The sequence below is a fragment of the Nothoprocta perdicaria genome, unplaced genomic scaffold (assembly GCF_003342845.1).
Source record: "Nothoprocta perdicaria isolate Ctin4 unplaced genomic scaffold, notPer1 scaffold_13, whole genome shotgun sequence".
Lineage (NCBI taxonomy): Eukaryota > Metazoa > Chordata > Aves > Tinamiformes > Tinamidae > Nothoprocta > Nothoprocta perdicaria.
Window position 1 is genome coordinate 5,141,731 of NW_020454427.1, and position 26,686 is coordinate 5,168,416.

Sequence of the window (26,686 nt, forward strand, 5' to 3'; positions counted from 1 at the left end):
GATGAGCTAATCTTTCCATTTTCCTGTGAAAAACCAAGGGTGTTTTTACAATCTCTACATAATGTCATTGGTGTTTTTGCAGAGAGCTAAATGTTTCGCTTCTCAGAGTAGCAAAATAATTTGAACATTGCCATGGGAAATACCAAAGCCGAGCAGCTTCCTTGAAGCAATTACAACTGCTGGTATCCAGGATTTTTCAAAAATCCAAATGTGAACATCTGAAAGTCCAGGATAACTGGCTCATTACCAAAAAAATGGAAGTCATAATTAGTGACCATCTAAAAAGGTTTGATGGAAATGATGGGACCAGCTTCAGGAATGTTCTGCACAGACAGAGACAATGGACTTTTATGTGTAGGATTCAGTTGATCCTTGTCTGGTCTTCGTTCCTTCAGTTCCCTGTCTCATGCTTTACACATCATATGTATATGATGTACACATTGAATGCATCAAACAAATCAGAGGAATTTATAGGCAACTCGTTTCTTCTAAAGCACTGATTTCTTTTTTTAAAAATAGAGTATATTCCAAGCACTGRGCAAGGCAACCTTAAGGTTCTTTTCACAATGATTTTGGGTGTATTCATACAATTCATCATAATTTTTAAGGCAGGAGAGAGACTTCCATTAGTGAGCAAAAAGTTTATATAAAAATAATATATTGATGGAAAAAAATACAGAGTAGTATGAGCCATTTGGCTGCCTCCACTGCAAACAGAGGGAGCTGAAAAGTGAATGATGGGAAAGAAAGGGAAAAAATCAATAAGGCTTCTTTTGTTAAGAAATAAAAGGTCTTGTAGTTACTGCACAAGCCAGAAATTCTGTATGCTAACAAAGAAGCCCTTACTCCTAGGTGAACTCCTGACTTTTAAAAAATTCCAGTACATTAAGTACTACTATTCATGTCTACATAGCCTAGGCCAGATTTGCTTCTGATTTACACCCGACAAACTATCATTTGCCAGGGAATTATTCCAAATTTATAGAGGTGTAGATGAGAAGTGAAAGTCTGTCCCTCCGTTCAAATTGGCATCGATTGGCTGCGAGAGCAACCAGAAGAACCCTGTGAAACACTCAGACAAGGTTAGGTTCGAAGCCTGCAGGTCTGACCTTCATGGCGACGGACTTGAGGGAATACCACCAGCCGTGCCACGTGTACCAGACGACGCCGTTATCCGTCCCCGCCGCGTAGGGCCCGCGGTAGTACAACCCGTTCAGGTTGGCCGAGTGACACCTGGCGGGACGAGAAAGGAGACCGCGCGTAAGAGCGGGGTGGAAACGGCCGCAGCGTCTGTGCGAGCCCGGGACCAGCGTGTGGGTGAGGGCCCCTCTGACAGCGGCAGGAACTTGTGTTTGGGAGCTTCRGTGCCCCCGCACAATAACCCCTGAATTAGGGCACCACTGCAAGTGAGGGAAAGGTTCTTTTTGTTCTCCACGCGCTTTCTCTGCCATATCCAGGGCTCTGCGTCTCGCCGCTGATCTCTCTCAGTAGARAGTGTTTGCTGAGCTGGTCGGGTCACGTGGAGCAGCACGGCACGCGGGCAGCAAAACTCTGGGAAAGAAAGTGTCCCGGGAAAGAAGGGTACCATGGGGGGATAAGGGCAGTCATTCCCTTTGGTGTTTCCTGTGAGCATGTCTGAATACCACCAACAGTTTGCCTGTTAAACTCTTGGCTGCTATTTACAGGTAGATTTAATCTCACAGCTCTTTAAGCATAATATACCAATTCACTGAGTCACCAGAGCTGGYGTTTTATTTGGCTAAAAGTACATTCTCTTTTGGCTCTTTAATACAGGGAAACAGAAATACTATTACAGTGAATTAAACATAGCAGTAATTGTAAAAACAAACAAACAAACAAAAACTCTGCAAAATCCCCAAATTTGACTAGGTATCAGTAGAGCCTTGATGGTCATTTGCTTTTTTTTATGAGAAAGAAGAAAGTTGAGATGTGATCATATGGAGAACAAAACAGCTGTTTCTTTTGCAGCATCTTGTAATGAATCAGCTTATCTGCCAACTGAGTATTTTGGTTTAGTGCTGTTAATACCTAGCTGTCAAGCACTGCAATGGATTTCAAATACAGACTTCAGAAAATATTCAAACAGAAAACAGTCCAAATGAAACTTATGGATATTATTATTGGCAAGTCTCTTTGGCTTTGCTTACACTTGCTGAATTCAAGAAAAGAAATAGAGAAACTGACAAAAGCCTCATAGGAAAATCCTCATGTATATGGACCAGTTCATTGCTTGCAGTTTTTAAAGCTGAGTTTTGGTTGCGTGTTAGATGAAAGGTTAAATCTGCAGATATCAAAATTGATTTTAGTGTTGAGAAGGATCAGCTTATGTCGGAATCACTTTGGCCTTCAAACTTTCTGTTGAGCAGGCACACCGTTCAGTCTGCGTAAAAACACACCTGCTTAGACAAATCCTAATTGGTAGGAGGTATCTAGATCAACTAAGTCCCTTCTTTACCTTCTTCTGATGACAACAGGCAAAAGTTGATTTTGTCAGTAAAATGAACTGGTAACAACTCTTAAATTAGAAACACAAATAGCAAAAAAGTATACATTTTTTTGTAATGGACTGAATGCTGTTTCAAGACGTGCAAACGAAATAACTGGCATGTAGCTACGGCACAGTGTTTTGAAGCAGCAGTCACTACTGCCAAGGGAATAAACACCTCAAACTTAGCCGAGGCGTTCGGCTTTCCTTTCTCTCCGATCAGCTCTCGGTGACGATAACGYTGCCCTGCAGCAGCTTCAGGAGCACGGCCCCCTCTGGGCCATGCTCGGGCGGGCAGTTCATGCAACTTGKACCTTAGCTGTGTGACGGACGCGGGGAGATGGGGCTGCTTCGCCGGGAACCACCTGAGTGCCCTCCTCACTTGCTGCCTGCATGACACCCCGCGGYAGGGATGCTCTAAAAAGCATCCCTGGGGAAATCTCCCCCAGAGCTTTCTGCACAGCAGAATGCAAAGGGAGGACACTTTTTCTGCAGAAGTTCAGGCGACCAAGGGCTGAGCTGGAGCAAGGAGACCCGAGCTGTTTCCATGTGGCTTCGCTTGCATCATGTCCCCTGGGAATCGTATTATCTGCACATTTCATTAGTCCACATAGCATGGAACAGCCTATAAAAAATGCTTCATAGCTGGGAGCTCCTATACAAACCAGCCAAGAGCACTAACTCCCTTTATGTTTGCTAATCTGTGCATGACAAACACATGTTCTGAGCGCTTTCTTCTCACTGTGCCTGCCAGTTCTCTTCTTGTAGGATTTCAGCAAACTGAATTTTCCTAGTGTTTTGCAATATTCAGTTCTGTAGCAGGCTTAACATTAMAAGAAAGTCAGTGGAATTAGCATTAGCAACTTGCTTTTTGTTGCCTCAACAGACCGTCACTTTAACAGGAAGGAGCCCAGTGGCAGCTGACTATCTTTAGTAGGTACGGAGCAGCAACGACAAGGTATTAATGAGGTCTGCCATAAAAGGAGTGGATTCTTTTGTCTTGGCCAATCCCTAAATGCAAATATATATGTATATATATACATAAAGAGAGAAAAGATTCATAGCTGATTAAAAGTGATTGTTAATTCACTGTTCATGAACTTGTCGGCAAGGTGTCGACAGTTCATACTACTTCATATGTGTCACAGTTTCATACTACTTGAGGTTTGGATATTCCTCTAAATCCATAAAAGCTGTGATTTCAGGGGAAAAAAGGCTCTCCATCACTGTTCCCTTTCCCTTTTGTGCTGTCGCTGTCATGAGGACTAGAAAAACCTTAGTCTACTTGCATTTATTTTTTCTGTATATCTCAAAGATTCTGCTGACCTGCCACCCCTAGCATAYATTAAAAATAGTAAATCAATTGTAAAACAAACTGAGATACATCACATTAGCTAAGCTGCTCAAAGRCTGCTTATGGAAACTGAATTTAGGAAATGGATTGTTCAAAAACAAGAAAGAAAGGATGACACAATAGAGAAATAATGGAGCTGATGCAGCCTGGCAGCTCTTGCCAAGTCAACTGAGATCATGGTGACAGAGTAATATGAGTCTCTGAGTTGCATGTTTTATCTCTATTATGCAGCTATATTGCACAGCTTCTCTGCATGGCTTGTATTTATCTAATTAATAAAGGAGACCAACCTACCTGTCTGTGGCAATGTTAAGGCTATCAGGCTTTATAAGTAGGATTTTAAAGTCCTTTTGTTGCATCCCTTCARAGAAATCTCCCCAACCCAGCTGTGGTCACTGACAGGAAGCAAGTAGATGCATTCCCATCTTGATATAGAAGGAATAACAAGAATGAAATGCTGTGAACTGAGGTAAAATAARTGTCCACACCACTTCAGGCTCATTAACCCAGCACTAGTTTAACTTGTCAGTTCTTCTGCAGTCCTGTCATATCTGGTCTAGTATAATGTAGGAGAAATGCAAGAATGAGGTACAAGAAGGCTATAACTGCAAACTCTCTATGACCTACTTGTGTAAAGACTGGTTACCCTAAAGAGGCAGAATTTTCTCCTCTTCATAGCCTGATAACAAAGAGGGAGTTTAATGAAGCCAAAGCCTGTAGCAAATATCACAAATCAGCTTGAAAGGAGTAGTAGGTGCTGTCTGTTTTAAGGCGAGACTCAGTTATACCAGAAGTGAGATGTCTGGAAGGGGCCAAGGGCAGACTGGAAATACAGTACAGGATGCCAATCCCATCTTCCACCGTATGTAATTTCTGTGTGACTATATATGAAGTAGAATAGTTACTAATACTGTCACAAATTCAAAATACCTGTTAAACCACCAGCCAGCCTTTTCCTCTTCAGCACAGTTGCCTTCATAGTTGTCATTGTCCCTGTCTCGAGTACTGAATTTCATTCCTCGATGATCAGCCCACCACTTAACTTCAGGGTGAAAACCCCCAGTAAGGGAATCCCCAGCTGTACCCGAATATTCACCACAGCTCATCTCATATGAACGCTAATGAAGAAGGTGAAGAAAAATAAAACAAAAAAGAAGAGTCAATATATTGCTTTAACCCTTAAAACGTCAGAGAGTGGATCTGCAAGAGTGAAACTAAACTCTTCCATTTGCTGCTATTTACATACTCAGAAATGCGATATCACTTTAATACTGTATATCAGATAATGAACAGGTGCCAAGATGTTTTCCAGAGATAAACTTAATCTATTAGTAACATAAAAAGAAAAAATGGCAGATTAGTTTGCAGTATTTACACATCTAAATGTCATGTACTATTATCAGTGGTAATATCAACAAAAATATCTGCTTTGTAAAATTAGAGAATCTGCATATATAGAGAGACTGTCCATAAAAATACATTTTTGCTAAAACCTCTAGTCAATATTGAACATTTTATTACCTCTTCACCTGCAACTCTGAATCTTGTATATTGTGCATAACGTCGTTCTCCTTCAAAATCAGTTAGATCAATTCTTAAAGTATAATTCCCTTGAGAAATAACAAAAATATTTTTGTTAAACTAGCTCATCTCACTAATTTGCAGAAGAGTATTATAATAAAAGATTAAAAGGCTAATTATATGTCTTTATCATGAATATTATCTCGATTGTCACTGCATATTTTACATTATAAAATCTTCTTTCTTTATCCTTATTAARGTCTATCTTTCTATGCTTTGATTTCATGGGTCTAATTCATTTTAGTGTATGTTAATATTATTCCAATACACAATTTCCAGTGTAGATGAAGAAAAGGTTTTTATAGTCTTTATGTAGCAGTAGTAATAAAAAGGTCATGGCATTGATTTCCACAAAGGTTAGCTGGCTATGTTTATGGGTAGATTTTAATACACAGTAATTCACAGCAAAGCAGAGGTTATGTTAGAATGAGTKGCTACTAGAAAGATGAAAGCAGCCTAATCAAGAGGATGGGCCTGGATTTACCTTCACCTTATACCCTACACAGTCCTGGCCAAAGAAATGATGCCTCATACTCTCTGAGCTGACTGCAAGGGTGCAGACAACTCTGTTAAGGTACCCTGCTGTCTACTAGTCCCCATTCTGCAAGTGTTCCTGCAAACCATCAGCGCAGGGAGGGTTTTGAATCTTTTCTTGAGAAAAAGAAAAAAATACATATATATTTTTATTTTTATAAGAATAATATTTTTTTTCTTCTCCTGCAACCTTTGGAAAGGCCCATACAGACTAACAGCAGGATTATTGTTAGTTGTTGTTGTTGTTGTTTGGGATTGCTGCTAATGAAACAAGATTTATGCTAATGGAAAGGATTAAAAAAAAAAAAAGCAAAGGAAAAGAAACAGATTACAGCTTCTAGATCTGGGTTTCAGGTCTATGGTCTATACAATGTATAGATCTATAGGGCAAACTAGCTGAGAAGGACTGTAATTATGATACAAATCTTACCTTGACTGGTCAAATAATGAAGTTTTTTATTTCCAAGCCAAAATTCACCATTTGCTGAAGCAAAATTTCCAAAGCCTTCTTCATAGTCAGCCCAGACTCTGAAAGAGAGTGTAAATTACTGATTTATCAAAAAGGAGAGTTTGTTGGGATATTTGCCCAACCATAGGATCATATATCATAGGAGAACTCAGCTTGGAAGGGACCTCAGAAGGTCTAGTCCAACCTCCTGCTCAAGCAGGGCCAGCTGCAGGATGAGAGGCACTTGCTCAGGGCTGTATCCAATGGGGTCCTGGAAATCTCCAAGGATGGAGACTGCAAAACCTCCCTGGGCAACCTGCTCCACTGCTTGACTGCTCTTAGGATGAAATGATGAATTTCTTGCAGCTGGATATATGATTTGTTAATTGCAGCACTAGCAAGCTTTCTCAGCCTTTAATTATTGATTAAGGCTAATATTTTTTGAACACAGACTTGGGCGTAGTTGCAAAATTATGTGTATACCGAAAACCTCAAAACTTTTCTCTGTCTACAGTGGCTTTGAGAGACTTTCTCAGTGGTTTTGGCTTCATGACATGTCTGACTGGGATTGATCCTCTGTTTCCTTGGGGAGAATGAACCATGCTTTAACCAATGGGTGAAAGCACTAGGCTGTGAACAGACAGTTATAACAGAAAGCAGCTTCCTTCCTGGCAGCTCTAGCAAGGCAGAGRACTGGGCAGTGTGGTGTGGTAGCAGTTGTAAACTGCTAGAGAAGCATCACAAGAGTTTGTCTGATCATACTCCTAATGACTCCATTTACAAAACAAGATTAGCAAAGCCTTCTCTTGGGCAGATTGCAGCTGTTCACCATCCTCTCTAGGGAGCAATTTTCTCTCTATTTCATAAGGGAAAATAAATTTAGTTATACTAATAGTTATAGTGTAAATTTAGTTATAGTAATTACAAACACCGCTAAGATAAAGACCCACAGAAGGATGGAGATACCTAGAAAGARAAACTGAGGTTCTAAAAACCTCCTTGTTGCACCTGTAAATATTAAAATCTCAGAGGATCAAAGTTTCACTTCTGGACGTTCCTCCAAATGTCCAGAGTCTTGGCAAAGGTGGGTGGTCACACAGGCACTTAGGAAGCACACAAAGCAAGTGCTCCTGGAATCTTTTTACCACAAGCTACAAACCACTCTGTAATGGGGTTCTCAGAGTCAATTGCTGATGGTATTTTATTTATGTCAAGTACATTGCTTACATCCTTACATTTTCACTGTTTGTGAAAGTCAATGTGGTCCTTTACTTGTCATAAAGAGGCCTTTTCCAAAGACTGTTAATACATTTGACAATAAGGTGCTCTCTTGTAAAATGGAGCAGCAAACAAAGAGTGGCAGCAACATCTCCCCACTCCAAGGATATCATAGGGCCCCGTCTTTCTGTCTTGAAGTGCACACGCTGGAACAGTTTCAACACAACTTGACTGCTGAAAAGAGTTGAAAATTAGATCTTAAAGTACCTTAACTTGACCTACAAGACTTGATTTGGACCACACAAGCAGTATTTAGTAGAACCAGAAGCGACACCAGTCTGGATTTTTACTACCTTTTATCTGAGATAGTTGCTTACTCCTATAATTCTAAAGTTAATATTTAACTTAGCTCCACCCAGTTTCCATTTTTTCTACCCCATTTCCAATTCTCCTGATCAAGTCTAGTACCTACCTATTGAAATTCTGGCTGCCATCCGAACGTCTTTGAAAAACGGTCCAGCCACCCCCGTCAGACATATCACAGAAAGCAAGGAACTCGTTGGGACTCTGGACAGGTTTCATCTTATAAAATCCACTTTGCTTGTGTCCRTCATTGTAGATTTCTGCACAGTCTGCTCACAAAACACCCATTGGACACAGTTCTTTTAGTCCTACGCTTACTGGCAATAACAGAAATCACATCATGTCATATAATAGTCACAAATGAACAAGGCTAAGAAAAGGAAATACTTCTGCAAATGTATTTTTATGACTTTTTGGCATTCACTTGTATTTCTATTGCTTTACAACTTTATTAAACTGCAGATATTTTGGAATTTCTTTAAAATAAACTTTTTTTTCAGTCTTTAAGTAGTACTATTTCCATTTTCATTTAGAAAAGTAAAATAATTCCCCTGGCTTAAATGGAGTCACTTCTAATATATGATGGTATAAACCACATTAAAATCCTGGTATGATTAAACAGCTTCTTTGCATATGAAACACCCAGAACCTACAAAAATATACGTGGACTTCTGTGGTCACCAGCTCACAGAACTGCCACGAACCAGAGTTTGGAATCACCAAGTTAGAAAAAGGTTAGAAAAATGATAGACCTGAGACTCTGCTGCCCCTTGTACCAAACAGGTGCAATTATAAATAGAAGGCTACCCCTCCAAAAAGTAAAATCTATGACTAAAATGTTATCTTTTTGGKTTGGGCCTGTTTTTCAATCTGTCGAATTGGTGTTAATGAATATTTATCACTTAGAGCAAAGAGAAAATTCGGAGCCTGTGAACAGCAAGGTAATTGTATAATACTTCTCCTCTAGGATTTAACTAAGAAATGAGAAGAGTTCTTTGTTTATATGTAATCTACCATCAAGCAGTCATACAGGAAACACGTATAATTTTCAGCATTTTTGTTTTTCCTGGCAAAGGTAGCACTGATTAACTGCAAGATTTTCCTGAAACCTCTATGAACAYTATGTTGGCTGAACTTCCAGGCCAGTTTGGAACTTCCTGAACTATTTTATTTCTCCTCAGTGAAAGCCTCAGTGAAGATTAGACATAAAAAGTAAACAATTTATACTGAAAACAAGGAGCTATGCCAGGATTTCAACCAGCAATCCTAGGAAAAAAAAATTCTAAGTAACACCTAACCAGTCTTCTTGGAGGATGCTGGACTGGTTTAGAGGAAATAGCTTTTCTTGGGACCACAGATCGACTGGGAGGTTAGCAAAATCCTTAAACATGTTCTGACTTCTAGCAGGTGTCCATACTGTGGAGTCCCTCCCTCACTATCTAGACCCGAATTATCCAGCTGTGTTGACATGAAAATGCTACAGCAGGGGAAGATGAAATGAAATGGTGTAACAGCAGCACAGAAAAACATTTTCAAGGAAATTTCAAGGAAAAGGAAAAAAAAAAAGAAAAAAACCTAACAGAAAACAGAAACAACAACTTCAGTCTGTCATTTAGAATTTKGTTTAAAAAAACAACTTTAGGCACAGGCGGTTTGCAGAGAAAAGACAAAGATCTTTCAGCTAAATGTGGTTTTAATAATATTTCCAGTAACGGATGACTCAGCCATAATACTAAAGAAAAGTTTTCCAGAACACTGAATACATAAATAAACTACAAATAAAACTCAAATTTAAAGTGCAACTTACAATTGCTTTTAATTCTATTTTAATGATGCTTTATTATTTTAACGATGCTTTATTATATATGATGCCTTGTTATATGTTGTGATTTATTCCAGAAGCATAGACACCACAAGCAAATTGAAACAATATGATTCAAAACGATAAAAGTTTATTCTCTAGCACCAGAGAGCTGAAACCTGCACAAACCTCCATGCATCAGTCAGACTTCTAAGGCTGTATTTTGAATCCAGCCATTAGTCTGGATGATGTCTTACAATATTTTTTAAAATCCTGGGTCTCACTCCAGCTCCCATGGGCAAGCACACTTAGCCCTCCTTCATTGCAGAGGCACCARGGCACCACCAAAATGCTGGTGAGAATATAGAGAAAAAACCTAGGAACTCTTAYGTTCCACGTTGAACCAAACTCGGCCAAAATGGTACAACATTAAGAGTATGATTAAAATGAAAGGCAGGTAATATATGCTTGCTTATATGCATCAATATMAAAAATTTTTAATATCTCTTGAGCTATTAGCCATTTGACATAAAATTGTGTCATACACAGCCAACATATGGCATGTAAGCATATTAAAAGGCTGAACAATTAGTGTGTGCTGTATACATTTCACTCCTAGGAGTGTATAACCTTGACTGTTTTCAAAATGTTTCTGTTTGAAGAACACAGGAGGTTTATGGTACTTGTAAATAAAATTTTCTACTTCATCTGAAGCCTTTGCAGTCAATTTGTTCAGCTGCTTTATCATATTTTTAGTCAAATTATCTGGAAGGTAACCAAGAGTTATTAGGCCTAATATATTTTCCATCACAACAGCAGGTTAAGAAATCACATTTGATAGATTATGAAAAATAGAATATTAGAAATTTCTCAGATGGAAATGCTTCAAAGCCTGAGGTGCCCTATATCTGATTAACTCTTGAGCACTCTTTGTTTTTCTAATAGAAGTCAGTTTTTTCATTGTGCCAAACCACAAAAGCCACMTTTTCTCTTTGATACTGGGAGAAACATCATCTTGAACATTCTTACCGCCTGCAGCTGAGGAGAAGACTGCGGGATAGGTGATTTCCCCAAATCTTTTGGGGCTTTATCAGCCAAAAACACAACCTTAGAATCTAGCCAGAGACTGACAGACGAGAAACACAGATCATACAACTGCTGTGCAATATGGTCCCATTATGATGTCTTATTTAAAGGGAAAAAAGATAAAAGCAAAGTGTTTTATCACATTCTAATCCATTTGGACTTTCYAGACCACTGTACAGACAAAGCTCTTTGTAGCAAGCACTGTCTAATTTTCAGATATCCCATGTATTGTGATTAGTATATTAGATTTCTATGTCTAACCTTCACTGAAGAGAAGTGCTCTCTGTATTTTGACTGAGATAATATCTGCTGGTATTGTAGGAATGTGAGTGTACACAATGGGTGTTAATACAATATCTGAAACTTTCAGAGAAATGGTTGCCCCTAAACTGAGAGTGCTACATAGGAATTTAAYCACGCTGAAGTTTTCTTAAAGTGGTCATGAGCCAGGTGAAACAGAACTGGGGGATCACCACGAGGTTTCTGAGCAAGGAAGTCAGCTTGAAAAGAAGTATAAAAGAAACATGAAAATGTGTGTAACCCCTGCTTCCTCTGTCAGGGGGCACGTGTGGCTGTAACCTTGTGAATGTTTGTATTAAAAGGTTCTGAGATTAGTTGCAGGAGAGTGTTTAGAAATTTGTAACTGTTTATTAACATTTTGCAAATGCCCAGYTTTGTTTTATTTGTTGTATTGCTGATAATGATTCTGATTCTATTGTACACCAACATTTAATTATTTGCTATTAATAAATGAATAAACTGCTTTGATCCTGATTTGATTTATACCATGTGAGCTGAACAGCTTCACCCTGTGACAGTGTAACAGCTGAGCACTGTATTTTAAACAAACAATTTTCTATGAGCTTTTAAAATAATGTCAATAGGCCTAATTGTGTTAAAGCTTCTGGGTATCCTTACAATGAATGGAAATGAATGGAAATGAAAAGAATGGATTCACTACTAACCTGAATACTGTCTTTTTCCTCCCAAGTCAATGACATTGTTTTCATCTCCTTCATCACTGTACTGAATCTCTTTCTTCTCTAGAAGCTGAATAATTCTCAACTGCTGCTGTTTCACACGATGCTCCAGAAGTCTCACCTGAGCCTGAAGCTGCAAGTGCTCCTGAAAACAGTTCTGTAGATCCTACAGAGGAAAATTCGCCGGACTGTAGAATCCACTTTTTTTGGGGGGGGGTCAAATGTGGCAAAAACATACTATAAATAAAACTTAACATGCTAGAACATTTCTGTCACAATTTCCTACAAATATTATGTTGATTTCCACCTCAGTTGCTATCTCTATTTAAAAATAGTTATTAAGTTACAGTGTACAGTCCACAGYATACCTTACTTTGTGATGAGACCTTCTCTTTAAAGGCTAGACTAAAACCTCTCACTATAAATACCCACTAGGGGCTATGGCGGAGACCACATAGATTCCTTATTCTCTRTCACCTCATCATGGCCAGAAATTTACTGTCTTGTGGAAGATAACTAATATTGTGAAGGCTCTAAAATGTCATGAGTTCTAAAGAAATGCAAACCACACTCACACATATTCAACTCCAGTGTTCATTTTTCAAATGCTTTTAGATTGCTGACTTCTTATGATAAGAATCTAAATATCCTCAACATAAACACTCTAAAGCTTAACACATCATTTTTTAACATGGTGAAATAAACAGACTCTAAAAAGCTGCAAATGTTCCTGAAAATTAAGAACTAAAAGCGTAAAGACAGTGTTGTGCTTCAACTTGTACACAAATTTAGTTATGCCGAGCAAGTGAAAAATGTGTTTATTCCCATGTGTTAATAATTTGAACACACTTCACTCTTTTACAAACAGTATACAATGCAGCAGAAGTGGAATAACTGTTCTAAATCATGACATGCTGCATGTACACTAAGAAACCAAATAACCCTTTTTGTTTAAATGATTATGGTAACCTAACCAAAGGAACACAACCCAATCTAGAGAACTTAAAAAAAAAACAGGGTGTACGTTTTCAAATAGGTATTAAGTATATTTGATTTGAAGATGGTGGGAAAGCCCTTAGCGCTTTAAAATACATCTTCCAAATGTGACATTAGGTTTTGAGCCAGTAACATTTTACCTACAGCTTTACACAAGCAAACAAAGTTCAGCAGCTGCAGTACCTGCAGTAAAAGCAAGCTGCCTGGTGATCCTTTGGGACTCAGACATTTATGACCGAATATGCAACAACTCTAAATTAGTTAAACCTCACCCATAGTGCCACATTTTTTACATGGCCTAAGGATGGAGACCTGTACCGACTATTGTGCATACGTAGACGAGCTGGTAGAGCACTGCCCTAGGCCACTGAGTGAACCCTGGAGAGAGCTAAAGCAGCCTGTGGATGTGCAGCAGTCAGGGTCAYGTTCCCGGTACCAATCGCAGGACAATCAGCCTAGACCTCATCCCCTTTCCACACAAGCTCCCACCAAAAAGTTCCTTAGCACTTTCTTGCCACARTGATTATCACTTTTTTCTTCTGCCTGGAAAAGCAGGTTCCATTCTGTACATCTCTATGCAGCAAAAATGTGATTCTTGTTAGACCAACTTCCTTGATTTTGCGAACTCAAGTAACAGTACTAATAAGAATTGACACTCTCTCAATCTAGCATATGTGGATTCTTTTTCCATAATTAATTAGTGGTTCTCGATGTTGCTTTTCAATGAGAACCACAAATAAGCAAAAATATGTCTGTTTCAGTCAAGAAATACCCATATAAATTGCCACAACTGTGTCCTGTTACTTCTGCTAGAACTATTTGCTGCAGGAGTCCAAGTGAGGTACAGATGAACCTGAGGAGTTTCAAGAGAATATCTGAAAATAAAAGAATAAGTGTGGATGCATTTGAAAGATGTTTTCTATCCATCATGTTCCATTTGCCTCAGATATTCAGTCACGTAGAAAGCAAATTTGCTGATCAGGCGTGTAGATTTTGCAGAACAACCCTGACTATAGGTCATTGTTTTAAGTATTTCTGCAGTGTGTAAGATGTTTGCTTTAATTCATGTAATCCATTGCACATGTCAGGATTCAAAATGGGGCATGGATGTGTCTGAATTGGGCAGTTTGTCAGTAACCTGTTCTTGAGGAGGAAGTTCAGCTCTGTGGGGTCAGGCAGTTTGACACCGGACTTATCACATCCAGATTCATCCGCAAACTCCAACTGCTGGGGCCTGGGAAGCCATTAAAGGTGTCTGGCCACAAGGAGAGGCAGATTTACCAAACCCTATAATTCTTTCAAGGGATAAAGAAAACTGTCAATGACCTAATATCCCCAGGGTCCCGTCTTATTTAAGAACAGCCCCTTGCCCCTCTTTTTCACTTGTTGTTAACTACAGAAGATCCCTAGCATAAGCACCTTCTTTGCCAGCAGGAAATGAGAGAAGAAAGAACTTACAGAAACATATGCACATCCAGAGACCTGCTTGTGACAGGGGCATGTTGTCTGCCAGCACCATAAGAACTGCCTAACATGGGCTGCATTGCATACTATAAATAAAGGAAGGCTGTGGGACTGTGTAGTTTTTCCAGGATGACTATTTCATGTATCCTCACAAGAGCTAGGTTAAAACTTGGAAATTCAGAGAGGTTTCTTGCTAGCACTCTGCAAATTCTCAGGGCTAGCCCTGAGTGTGCACAGAAAATGATGGAGAACTGGATCTGTGTACAKCTGGGAGGGAAAGGCTGATTAAAAAATAAAGCTTTTAGGCTCACCCAGATGAGATAATGATAATTAAAGAAATAAAAAACTCACATCAAAAAACTCACGTGTGCTAACAGTCAGATCAGATATTAATTCTAATCATAATGAGTTAACAGTGAGAAAATCACTTACCTTGACACTTCCTGAAGTTTTACAGACATATTTGTTTCACTGAGAATTTTAAATTTTCATCAATCTAAAGTCTGAGATATCAGACTCACCTCGGTACCCACAAACTTGGATAACGGGGTGACATTAAACTAGAGGAAAGACTTTCAGTGATCGTGGAAATGCTGCCCCTACAGCAAGGCCCTTGTGGCCCTGAAGGGACAGGCTGCACCTCAGCAGGGAGGTTTCTCTAACTGGTGTCAGGCTGTGAGGCAAGAAGAGCGACTTTAGCTTCCAGAAAAATAATTGAGGATAGGGAGCTACAGGCAGCTATGTGCCATTTTTTCAGATCTAGTGAAAATTCAGGTATAACAGTGCACTTATTCATACCAATAAGAGCCATTCTCCTATGGATCAAATTAATGATTAAATTATGTGGTTTTTAAAAACACTTTTTACAAAAAAAATCTTAAAATTTATCTAAGAAAATACTGATATATCCTCAGTGTGAGACTACTTCATATACCACCACARAAGGTCCATTCTTTTGAATTGAATTAAAGTATATTCATGTAAAATACTACTTTTAACTTTACATTTAAAAATTATGGGKTTTTTTTTATGTTTTTCTTTTTTTCACTGAAAACTTATTTTCTTCCGAGTGTGGCCCCCTATAGAGGGAACAAGGGTACACTCACACTACACAAAAAATTCCTGTTGAGGAGCATTTAAGCTGACAATGCTGGAAAACACCAGCTGATAATCAAGATAATTGCACTGAATAAATATAGCATATGAAAGAAATGACTGAGCAGAAATAGAGTTTGAAAGTAACCTACGCGTGAACAGCGCTAATGTCTCCTACTTTGCTCTTTACCGCCGTGTTTCAGCTTCCTCGTTGACATCTCTTTCTGACAACTCCAGATAAGTCCCAAAATGTTTTATTGCTGAACAGTAACAACACCTTTCTCATATGTGAAATTCCAAATCTATTTTTTTCTATGGGATAGTCACAAGACAGTTGCTTAACTTCAAGTTGGATCAATGTGGCTTACACATCTGCAGGTTACAGGACTGCTCTTTTAAAACATTACTCCACTTTTTCACAAGATAACTCCATTAAAAGTGCTGGACTTAAGCAAGTGCATGCATAAGCAAGTGCATACATAGAGTAATATTATAGCAAAATATATCTTAGAAATATAGTGTAAGAGCTAGGAGCTGTAAGATACTGCTACTCCTCATCTTAGATACTGATCAAAGTGAAACTATGATGCTAAAATAACCAAAAAATACTATTTTGATTGTGACAGACTCCAGTGGACACTGTAGCCACTGACAGARAGCAGACTCAAAACACCCTTCTGTGTCTGCTTTCCTGCAGCAAGTGCTTGCACACTGAGAAGCAATTACCTAACAGTTGCTGACAGCTCTGCTCCTGGACGTGTGGTCTCCTATTTAACCAGCAGCTGCAATTAACGTGCGCACACAATCAGATTAGGAAGGAAGCAGAGCCAAGACAGGCAGCACAGGACTGCTGAGATTAGAAGTATTTTAAGTAGTGGCGTGTTTGCATGAGTGTGGGGTTTTTTGAGAGGTAGGATATTAGGATGAAGGGTTTGGGAGCTAAGAAACTGCGATCAGTGCCTGTGAGTGTGGATTATAAAACAGTAAAATGCAAACAAGTGAGAAGATGAGGCTGTGGGTCTTATTTGAGTGAAAGCTGCAGGCAAATGAGKGATGAACTAGAGGACGGGGACATCCTTCCTCCTGTGTGTGCATGACCAGAAACTCTACTCTTGCAGTCACCAGCTCACTCACACTTTAGATGTTCTTGGGTTTTGCTTTTCTGCAAGTATGGTGTTCAAGCATGTTATTCTGAGTTATCATGACAGCATAATTACCTCACATGCCTTTTACACAATACTCCTATTAACACACGATACCTTTGGGCAAAGATAATCTGTTGCTTCCTTTTTGATGTCTGATCCAGAGAGTTTAAGATTACTTTCTCCAACACTAATGCCCAATGAGTTATCCTCCATTGTGTATTTATGCATCTCTTTCCTTACTAGAAATTAATTTTTCTAGTTTTCTCTTTCCTTACTAGAAATTAATTTTTACTAGACATCTTCTGATGCTCAGTAGACCTCAGTTTTTCATTTATTCTGAACTCTAATTTTGCCCTTCAAAAAGTCTGCAACACGGTTAAGCTGAAATGTAAACACTGAGTATGTGTAAACACATATGAAGTTTTTAAAGAAACTCTAAATACAAACTTAATTAGTAGGACTTACAGAGCTATCAGTGCCATCCACCAAGTGAGCTGCAAGGATAAAATCAACCAAGACCAAAATCTTCATGCTTTAGAAACTGCAAAGTAGAGCAAAAAAAGAAAATTACTTAAACATTAAGTTTTTACATCTGACACCTTTAAAATATTATTTAAAAAAAATCTACTTAACTTATAGCTATGTTCCTGTATATTGTAAACATAGACTATTTTTTTTAATATGTCTGATCAAGCAGAATTCCAAACCTCTGTGAAACTAAAATCTATTTTTCTAGGCCACTTTGGATAGAAGGGTCCCCATGAACTTTAGAACTATCCTTAGAGGTTAAAAAATCACACGATCTATTATGAAACAAGGTAACGCCAAATACCTTTTCAAAATGCTCTGAAAAGCAGAACAATATTCCTCGTCAGTCCTTAAGATTAGACAGAAAGCTCTCTGTTACATTCAAGTAATTAAAATCTAAGTCTGCATAATTGTTTCTGTCGAATATCTTACGACTTCTGTGTGCCAGGAAAGCATGGAGATAATTTTTTTTCCTGTTAYAGAGAAGTTTGGGGAAAAAAATGCTTAATAGCTGTTGTGTGACATTTAACTTTTATTCTAATGGTGGCAAGGATGGCATCTGTCAATCGCTGGCAGTACAGCACAGCTGTACAATACAACCACTGCACACTGTAGCATCTGAAATCCTTTCACTTCAGTAAGCCAAATTTTTACTGATTAGCGAAACTGCTGCAAGCTGTCAAGGGAGGAATGTTTCTTTTTTTTTTTTTCTGAAAGTATTTTGATTTAGTATACATATGCTACCTTCTGTTGAAACCAAAATATGTGTCCACTCTGTTGTTTCTACTGATCGAACTAAATCATTTCATTGCATGTTAAACCCAAACACATTTCTGGTTACACAAAGCATAACACACATATAGATTAATGATTTCATTTCAGAAAAGCACTTCAGCATGTGCTTATTGAATCATCACCTCTATGGAAAATTCCATTCTGTCTCCAAAGGAATTAGCACAAATCTGCAGTGGAACTTTGGCAGACTGCACTTCTTACTGTTTAAAGATAACCAAGGTGCTGGTGTGAAGTGTGTTTTTTACATTCTTGTAAATTTAGGCAAATCAAACTTCATTTAAATCCTATCTCTGGGAAAAAAAAACCCTGCAAAAATAGAATTTACAGTCCTGACAAATTTCATTTTTTCATCAGCTAGCTGTAAAACACTTAGGATGATTTTTAAAAGTACAACTATTACATGTAAGGAAGCATCGACTGCTATTTTTAGTTCTGAGTTTTGCTGGTTTGAAAGCATTATATTTGTTTTCAGGGAACCTTTCACAAATGATTACTAGAGGCATTTTTGCCAAATGCTAAGCAAAATATAAACCTCTGGGAGGGCTCTGAGGTGAAAATATCCTTTAATTAAATTTCTTTAAYCTCTCTTAAAACCTATTTTGTTCTACACTATGCTCTTTAACAGAGATTTCTGAAGTTATCTAAAATATCTGGCAGTGCAATTTGTGTGCACTCCGACCAATACAAAGCACGCAGTTCTCATGTGGAAGGTTTGTAGGTCAGTCACGTCACCAAACATTGCTCACTTGTGAACTCCAACGATCCATGGAAACAAGCAAAGCTGAAGAGGCAACYACACACACTTTCGCAGAAACAGAAAATTCAGTAAAGAAAGTCAGTGGCAGAGGAAATGACTTGGCAGCAGAGCCCAAGTTCAGCAGGGCCGCCCCAAGACCCAGCTGCACCGCAAGGCCAGCGGCTGCAATTCCATGAGAACCTGGGAAGCTCTTGTCATTKCTCTCCCATGAGCAGCTCCCAGAATTTTTCCTCTCTCGACTCTGTGAAGTCTGTGCCTCGTGGTTCCCCCATACTTGATTATTTCCTTGTATGTTTCAAAGGATCAAGAAGATTCGCCAGCTTTGCTTAAAGCTTCTCCACACTTGGTATTTTGAGCAGCTCTGACCAACCCTATTCTATGCCCAGAAATCTCATCTGTTTCTACAGTGCATGTGAAATTCTACTGCACAGTAATTGTGAAATAAAATGGAAATAAAATGGAAACTTCCAGGAAGCATCAGGCTTTTGTGCACATTGCTATTTTGTGTGCATTAACACACTGTACAGCCCCATAGAAATRCCTTGAGCACAAACAAGTATTCGGGCAAGCAGTCTTTGTGCTGCTGTTCCAAAATGGGGYAAAAGGGGCAGAGCACTAGGAAGCTGCATGGAAACAGACTATGAAAGAAAAACGGCTGCACTAACCAGCAGACAGCAAGAACTTGAGTGTTGCCACATGGGAGTGTGCTGAGATCAGTGGGCTTAGTGACATCCGGTTAATAATATTAAGAATTAAGAATATTAAGTAAAATTAAAAATTAATAATATGAAATAGTAATTGTGGCCAAAGTGTGACTGTCCAAACATCATTCTGCTGAAAAAGAAGAAAGTCACTGGTCTTGCATCCCTAGTACAGGACCCATCCTCGTCTTCCAACTTGTATAATTACCTCTAACTCCAAGCCAGTTTCTCAGCAGGTGCAGATTCCTGTAGTTTATCTGATCCTCTAATTCCAGTCACATCAGATTTGGCAACTGCTTGTTCACTGAGCAATCAAAACTCGCAGGGATTTAATAAGTGGCAAATTTTCATATGATAGGATCAGGCCCATATACGTACAAAGTGCTTCGTATACACTGACTAAATCCRCAGATTCAGTCTTGGAAATAACATTGAAAACTGATGGCTTAGTTTTCCACACTTTTACACAAAGTTTTCAAAAAGTTTGTTTTAGTGATAGCTCTCTGGTAACATGTGAAGTTACAGGTGTGTGCTCAAGCAAAGCTCAAAAGTCTCACTCTTGGAGGACTGCTTTGAATGTCATTTCTCAAACTGATTTCTCCAACCATTTCAGCATTTAACCTGACTGTTATATAGCTATTTAAATGCATTATTCTGAAAGGCACTTGCAGGCAAAATAAGTAAAAGTGAAAGGAGAGATCACAACTCTTGATAATCATTCACACATTATGAAGTAAAAACATTCGCATTTAAAATCTTACAAATGACAAATCTTAGTCCATGTCACAGAGGAAAACAATCACCTAAATTAGCAAACATTTTTGAGTTGCTGATACCAGTAGATCCAAAGGGATAATATGTGCTGAGGCACTTTCAGGACTTTTCTCATAATACCAGTGCTAGCTAGTAAAGCAAGTAAACTTGTGCAGGGAGTTCCCCTCCCCAGAGAAACCTTAATCTCATTTAATGGACATGTAATTGATTATAACACATCATTTTAGAATGATAAAACCACTGTAGCACTTTCAAGTTGAAGGTGCAAGTTCTTAACAGATAAAAAAAAAAGGATCATCCTTTATTTTAGTAATACTGAAGGCAATTTATAGGCAATTCCTGTGAAATTTGGAAACTTTATCCATATGATATGCTATTATAGTCATATATCATTCCAAGACTGCACTTGGAATGTGCACTTGTATTGCTGTGCAGAAAAGACTTCTCCTATAGCTACTTAATTGAACCTAGAGAAGTAACTTTGAGCACTTTTGTACTCTGTTCGTGCCTGGGCTTTCTTTATAGGCTAGTCAGGCAATCCACTGTTCCAATTTCTCCTAATCGTCATGTTTTTTGAGTCCATCAATAACAAGCTACTAAACAGACTTGACAATATTAGAAAAACTCTATGCTACAAACATATTGAGCTCTCAGCATGTTTTCTTGTTCTTGAATTCCGGGGACGACAAACTAGATGGAATTCAGATGTTGATTTCTGCTTGCACAGTGCAGTAAGAACTGCAGTCCTTACATATATAATAAGAGAGAAGTTGTCTGCCAAAAGGCCAGCTAATTACTTGAAAAGATTTTTTCTCCTACATACCTTCTTAAAATTTAAGCAGGTTTTAAAGATCACATTCATGCACAAATTTTGCCTCATTTTAGTCTGATGATATTACATAAATCAACACCCAGTTTCCTCTTCTGAATAGGTCATTTAAGATTTGATCCACTCTCAAGCCTCGAGAACAGCTTTTTTCATATGGCCACACAGTTTTATAGATTTAGAAACTGCAGATTTGAGTTTGAAGTTTATTAACAGACTAACACAGTATCATAGCAAAACAGCTAGATCCTTCTGAAGCAACATTCATAGATCTTAGAGTAACATTGTACCAGCTCTGTGGTCTTCAAATAAACATTACTTTTAACCCAGTACTTTAGAAATTACCCCAAATTCCTTCTTCCTCCCTCACAGGTACCTTCAATGTTTACCTTTACCCTCTGGACAGAACTCAAAGTAGTTAAATCTTCTTAAGCTGATGCAAAGAATTCCAGAGCCCTTCCCAGACTGTGATTGTTTTTGCTATTAAATCCTGTAGCGTTGAGGTTACATCTGCTCTGAGTCACCGGGCAGGAATGTTACAAAGGAGCTGCAGTTATCGAGACTCTACATTGCAACGTAAGACGGAGAAGATGGTAACACCGTGTCCAACACAGCACTTCGGAAACAAAAACAGAAAAAAGTAATAGGGGATCAGCCCTTCTTTTTCATTGCTGTGATCCAGGAAACTGCCTTCAGCATCTCATTCAGCTGTACATTTCAGTACTTTCTAGAATCAGAGACTAATTCTCTCAGGCTTCAGAGGTAAACAGAGATTTGACTTGATTTAGAAATTAAACACATTCACCTAATACATGAGAAGTTATACACTAGAGATGATAGAGTAAAAAGAAAAAAACACAAAATAACAAATATAAATGTGCAGACAAAGTCAAAAGGAATATAAAAAAGAGCAAAGAATCCTGTTTGATGTAAGCCAGTACATTTTAGCCAAATTGGAAGGCACCCAGAAGCACATATTCTCAGTGACTAGGTTAGACGAATTTACTTTATTTGCAAGTTTTTTAGAGTCAGATGAAATGCATCAAAGATTTATTTAATATGTAATGTTTAGATTGCTTGCCCTCTTCAAACAGTTCAAAAAAATGAGCTCACTTACAGGAATGCTTCTGCGAGAAGTGAACTCTAAGGAAACACCAACCAAAAACCCTAAAAGAAGTATTATATACCACAAATATAAATACTGACACTGTCCACACATTTTAAAGACAAACACTTGATGAACACTTCATTTGATTACTTTTGGGGTGTTATTTGATATCTTTTGCATGGCAGTCTTTCTCTATGCTAAACACTCCAAACCAACTAAAAGACTTCAAATGCTGAATTTCAAATACTCGATAAATGCAATAATTTACTCATAAAATAGCCTACACCACAAATCATTCAAAGGCATATTCAAAAGGCCATTTTTAGAGAGAAATGTGCAATGGTCGTTATCGTTCACAAGGAAAGAGATAATCTGTTCATAATATGGCTCTTAATTCATGCAGGTAAAATGTGACCCAGTGGGTGTACTCTGAAGCTAAGAAGTGGGAAAAAAAGCCAGCATTTTAAACTCAGATTAATTAAACAATTAATTAAAGGTTACAAGTGGATTTTCTATCATTTGAAGCATTTAAAGGAAGACTAGATGGCTAATCAAATAAAGATTACTAACCTCAGAGCAACAATTATGGAGACCTGTTATGCAGGATGTCTATAGGTTACATATCATCACAATGATTTTGCAAGAATAAACATATTAAATATAAAATGCTCAAAAAGCATACAAAAGAAAGCCACATAAGCACAAAAGGAAAAGAAAAAAGCTTTTCCTCAWACCTACTGGATGCAGCAAACACTGAAAATGGGCAAATACCATAGACATTAATGTGGCCAGCTAAAGACCTGTCTGGTCACATGCATCTTGTTCCTACCTGCTATTCCTGAAAACATTTGTGCAGAAGTGAAGCAAATATGGCAAGGATCATGAATTACTCTCATCATTTTTGACAAAACTATGTGTAAAGAATAAGATCCTGTTCCTCACTTCTACACTAGACCAAAAACCTGTTTACATCCATTCCATAAGCAAGGCATTGTATGAAGCATGAAATACATCTTATATCTCCTGTGGATGTTGAAAGGAAGCATTGAGCAATAAAAAGCAATGGTCTTTGTTCTCATTACTGGTACTTTCAGCTGAGTGCCTCCTAGGGGCTTTTTATCGCACAGACATTTCAGAACTTTTAAAATTAGTAAACACAAGTTAATGTGTTCCTAATACCCTTTCATCATTAACATGCAAAAGAAGTTGCAAGCACAAAAAAAGCTTTAGTAAGACACTGAACCATCAAGAATTTTTCTCTGGTAAGCTGCAATGCAGGTATCAAGCACCACTTATAAAATGTGAAGCTCTATATTTTCACTTGTGTGTGGTTCTTGTCCAGGAAAGTTTTAAATCATATTTTGTTTCTGTGTAGAAATATGGAGGGGTCAAAGATTGTATAACCACAAAATGGTAACTCCGTGCTTGCCAAAATGTATTTTGAATCCATCTGTTATGAATTAATTTGTTTACACTCTTCTCTGCATTGTTTTAATTTATGGAATGCTAACGATAAATAGAAAACAAGTAATGGACTCTATTTTTTTAGGACTGTCAGAAATAGCATTTTTGAAAGTATTCTTTCAGCACATGGGAACATTAATTAGTCTTCCACATATTCTAACAAGTAACTATAATAAAAGACCTTATCTTTAAAGGAAAATATTTCTTGGTTTCATAACTTAGTCACCAAGTCTATTTCCAAGTATGAAACCTGACAGAACACAGCTGTGTTATATAACCAACCTCAGATTTGCGCTTTCCTCTCTGTTATGTCCACAGTTTTAAAGGGAGCTTCCTTTCCAAAATGATGTGTAGATTTTTTTACAGACTGACTTAAAGATGACTGGGTATGTTTACAGGAAAGTCTTGTTAAGTAGTTATCATAATTGACAATGTGCCAGGTACCAGAATAATACTATATCTTCACGTTGTAAGCGCATTCCACAAACAATTGCCTAAGAGGTTCACACACACATGCTAGGGGTGTTTGCATAGCTAACTGACACATTAAAAAGCTTCCAACTTTACAGGGGAGACTGCTGGTGAAAGTGAGTAGCTCTGCCAGCTTGAGTGGAGATRGTTTAGGTTGTTCAACAGTTTGCCTGTATTTGTTAAGAGGCAGTCTACACATTAAAGAGAGTAAGCTGATCAAAAAATGACGTGGGATTTGGCTAGCAACTTGTATTGCTGTAAAAAATTCTCTCCGCAAAGTATTTGAAAGTTAAATATAGGTAATAATTTAGAGTCACACATAAGAAAACAGAGTATGTTGGACCTACTTTGGTATTAATAGGTTCTCAAAGCGCTCTCTCTCTCTCTCTCTCTCTCTCTCTCTCTCTCTCTAAACCATTTGCCTTTTCAGGATTTATTTGGAATAATCTATACCAACTTAACAGGAGTACAATTTAATTAAACGACTACACCACAGGTAAGATCCCGGACTGTCTGCTTTGTATATGAGGCTTGCATCAAAGTACTGAAATAGCTACTGAACAAGCTCAAGCTCACGTCAAGTGAAACACTCTTGATGGCACAAATTCCAAGAGTTAATGAGATGGTGATGATAGACCTCCTTGAGGCGATTCTGGTTATTCTGGTTATTCACAGGAAAGCACAGGAACACCTGTTTCACCAAGGGTAAGGAAAATCCACACACGCTAGCAGTACTGTTGTTCACTGCTGCAACTCTGCTTACTCTGCAATCTACCCAAAACTCTCTTAATTTTCTCAGGGTTACTTCAGACAATAAGGGTAATTCCCTGATGATCCCAAATGACTAGCAGAGAGACTTCCTATTTATGCTGGAAGGACAGGATAAAGGAGCTTCATCTCTTTAACATATTGTTCTAAGATGTATTACTCTAAGATATAAAGGAGTAACACTAAAATTCAGGCTTTAAATAAATCACTTCTGCTTTACTTGGTATTCTAAGACCAGATATATCATTAAGGCATATGATAGAGAAATCAGTAAGAAGCATTAATTAAAATGGGTGAAAAGATCAGCAAATTCAACATTCTTAGACTGCTTTATCACATTCCAAATATCATATTTGGTAATATCAAATTTCTACTGTCATCCTTTTGTCATCAGCAAAAACAGAATTACCAAAGTAATCTCATTRGAAACGTGACAGAAAGATTTAGATGATAAAATTATTAAAAACACTTCAAAGTTACTCTAATTTAAATCCTTGTTTGGTCAGAGGACGTATCGGGTCATAATACTTTGACTCAAAGTACATATACGACCTAGCTAAGAAAAGCMAACATCTACTTTGAAACCAGAAGTTGTATTGTCATGCTTGCCTCCAGCTGGTTACACCCAAAATCTGTCTTCTTGTCCAAGAAATGTAACTGACTAATTTTGCAAATATCCTATGTTTGGAGTTCTTCAAGCAACATGCATAATTTCATCTGATGCTTATTTAAAAAAAGTGAATTTTAGTGAACTGTTTGCATAGTATTATTAGACTTCATGTTACATTAGTATAATTACAATGAACTCAGTACAACATYCTTTATTGCCAGAGGATGAAATATAGTATCACATCATAAAATTAATTAACTGCGTTACTACAGAACTTGTCACAAGGACTTTTGCTACAGCAAGTCAGCACGTACAGGAATGTGACAATAAGATCACGTAATTTTTAGGAAAGTTCAGTTTTTCTGGATGCTGGCAATCAGAGTCTACAGTGCATATAAAATGATCTACAATTTCAGCAGATTGCTTCAATTTTAGAAGTATGAACACATATGGAAAAATAATGAGGTGGTTTTGAAGACTTCACTGTAGCTTTTATGTGCTAACTATTCTAATGCTTACATTTTGAACAAAATTGAAGCCATAAGGTGAAGAGAAAGCAGTGTTACAAATGTGCAGAAATGATTGCTATCAYGTACTTTTTCATTTTCCAGTCACAGGAGAAAGAAGTACAAAGAACCTACAGCCTCTTCCTCTTAGYATGGAATCTCAAATGGTGGCACAATCTTTTCTTTTCTAGATTCACAACAATGGAAAAAAAAATCTATTTATGAAATGGAGAGAAAATAAAAAGGGAAATAAAGGCTGATACTACTCACTTTTCTGAGGACTCTGCAAACTCGCTTGTTTAACTCAAATTTGTCATTTCAGAAGAACCAAAGTATTTTGTTTCTTCTTGGAAACAAAAGAACTATAGTGAAGATGATACTGGACTGAAATGAAAAGTAAATAAGCAGATGAGACTAGATAGCTAACAGTACAGTGTATCAAATATAATGCTGAACTAAGCAACAAACAAGCATCATTTAAGTACCAGGTTTTCTAGTTCTTTTGTGAAAATGGATATGATATTAAAAATGAACTAGTATTTGTGACCTCACTAACCTTTTTGCTACAGAGGTCTCCTTTAAAATGGTTTTCAAAATAACCTCTAATGGAGCCTAACTTAGAAGGGCACAGTGAGAATATTAGGGCCTAGGGAGATACAGAGCTTTTAGGCAGAACARTGGTGGAGTTCCCAAAGTTTTGATTTTGAGAAATGAGCATACTTAATAAACTCAAACTGCCTAAACCTTACAGTTGATGGGGATTTCATTTCCTGATAAAATTATTTTGATTACTTCATGGAGAGTATT

The 26,686-nt window shown here is 37.8% G+C and overlaps 1 protein-coding gene across 4 annotated transcripts; it reads right to left on the reverse strand.

The window, feature by feature from the left end:
* Nucleotides 1-773: 773 nt before the first annotated feature.
* FGL1 (fibrinogen like 1) lies at nt 774-26,197 on the reverse strand. Of its 4 annotated transcripts, none has more exons than XM_026033615.1 (8): nt 26,150-26,197; nt 17,037-17,112; nt 11,857-12,037; nt 8,114-8,273; nt 6,406-6,503; nt 5,382-5,470; nt 4,791-4,978; nt 774-1,233 (listed from the first exon to the last, which is right to left on the reverse strand). In XM_026033615.1, the coding sequence occupies exons 2-8, from the start codon at nt 17,100-17,102 to the stop codon at nt 1,074-1,076; spliced, it is 942 nt and encodes a 313-aa protein (XP_025889400.1). In that variant the 5' UTR covers nt 17,103-17,112; nt 26,150-26,197; the 3' UTR covers nt 774-1,073. The 4 variants fall into 4 exon arrangements, with proteins under 4 accessions (XP_025889400.1, XP_025889398.1, XP_025889399.1 ...); XM_026033613.1 differs by lacking the exon at nt 26,150-26,197 and adding an exon at nt 21,342-21,534; XM_026033614.1 differs by lacking the exon at nt 26,150-26,197 and adding an exon at nt 21,329-21,534.
* Nucleotides 26,198-26,686: the final 489 nt, after the last annotated feature.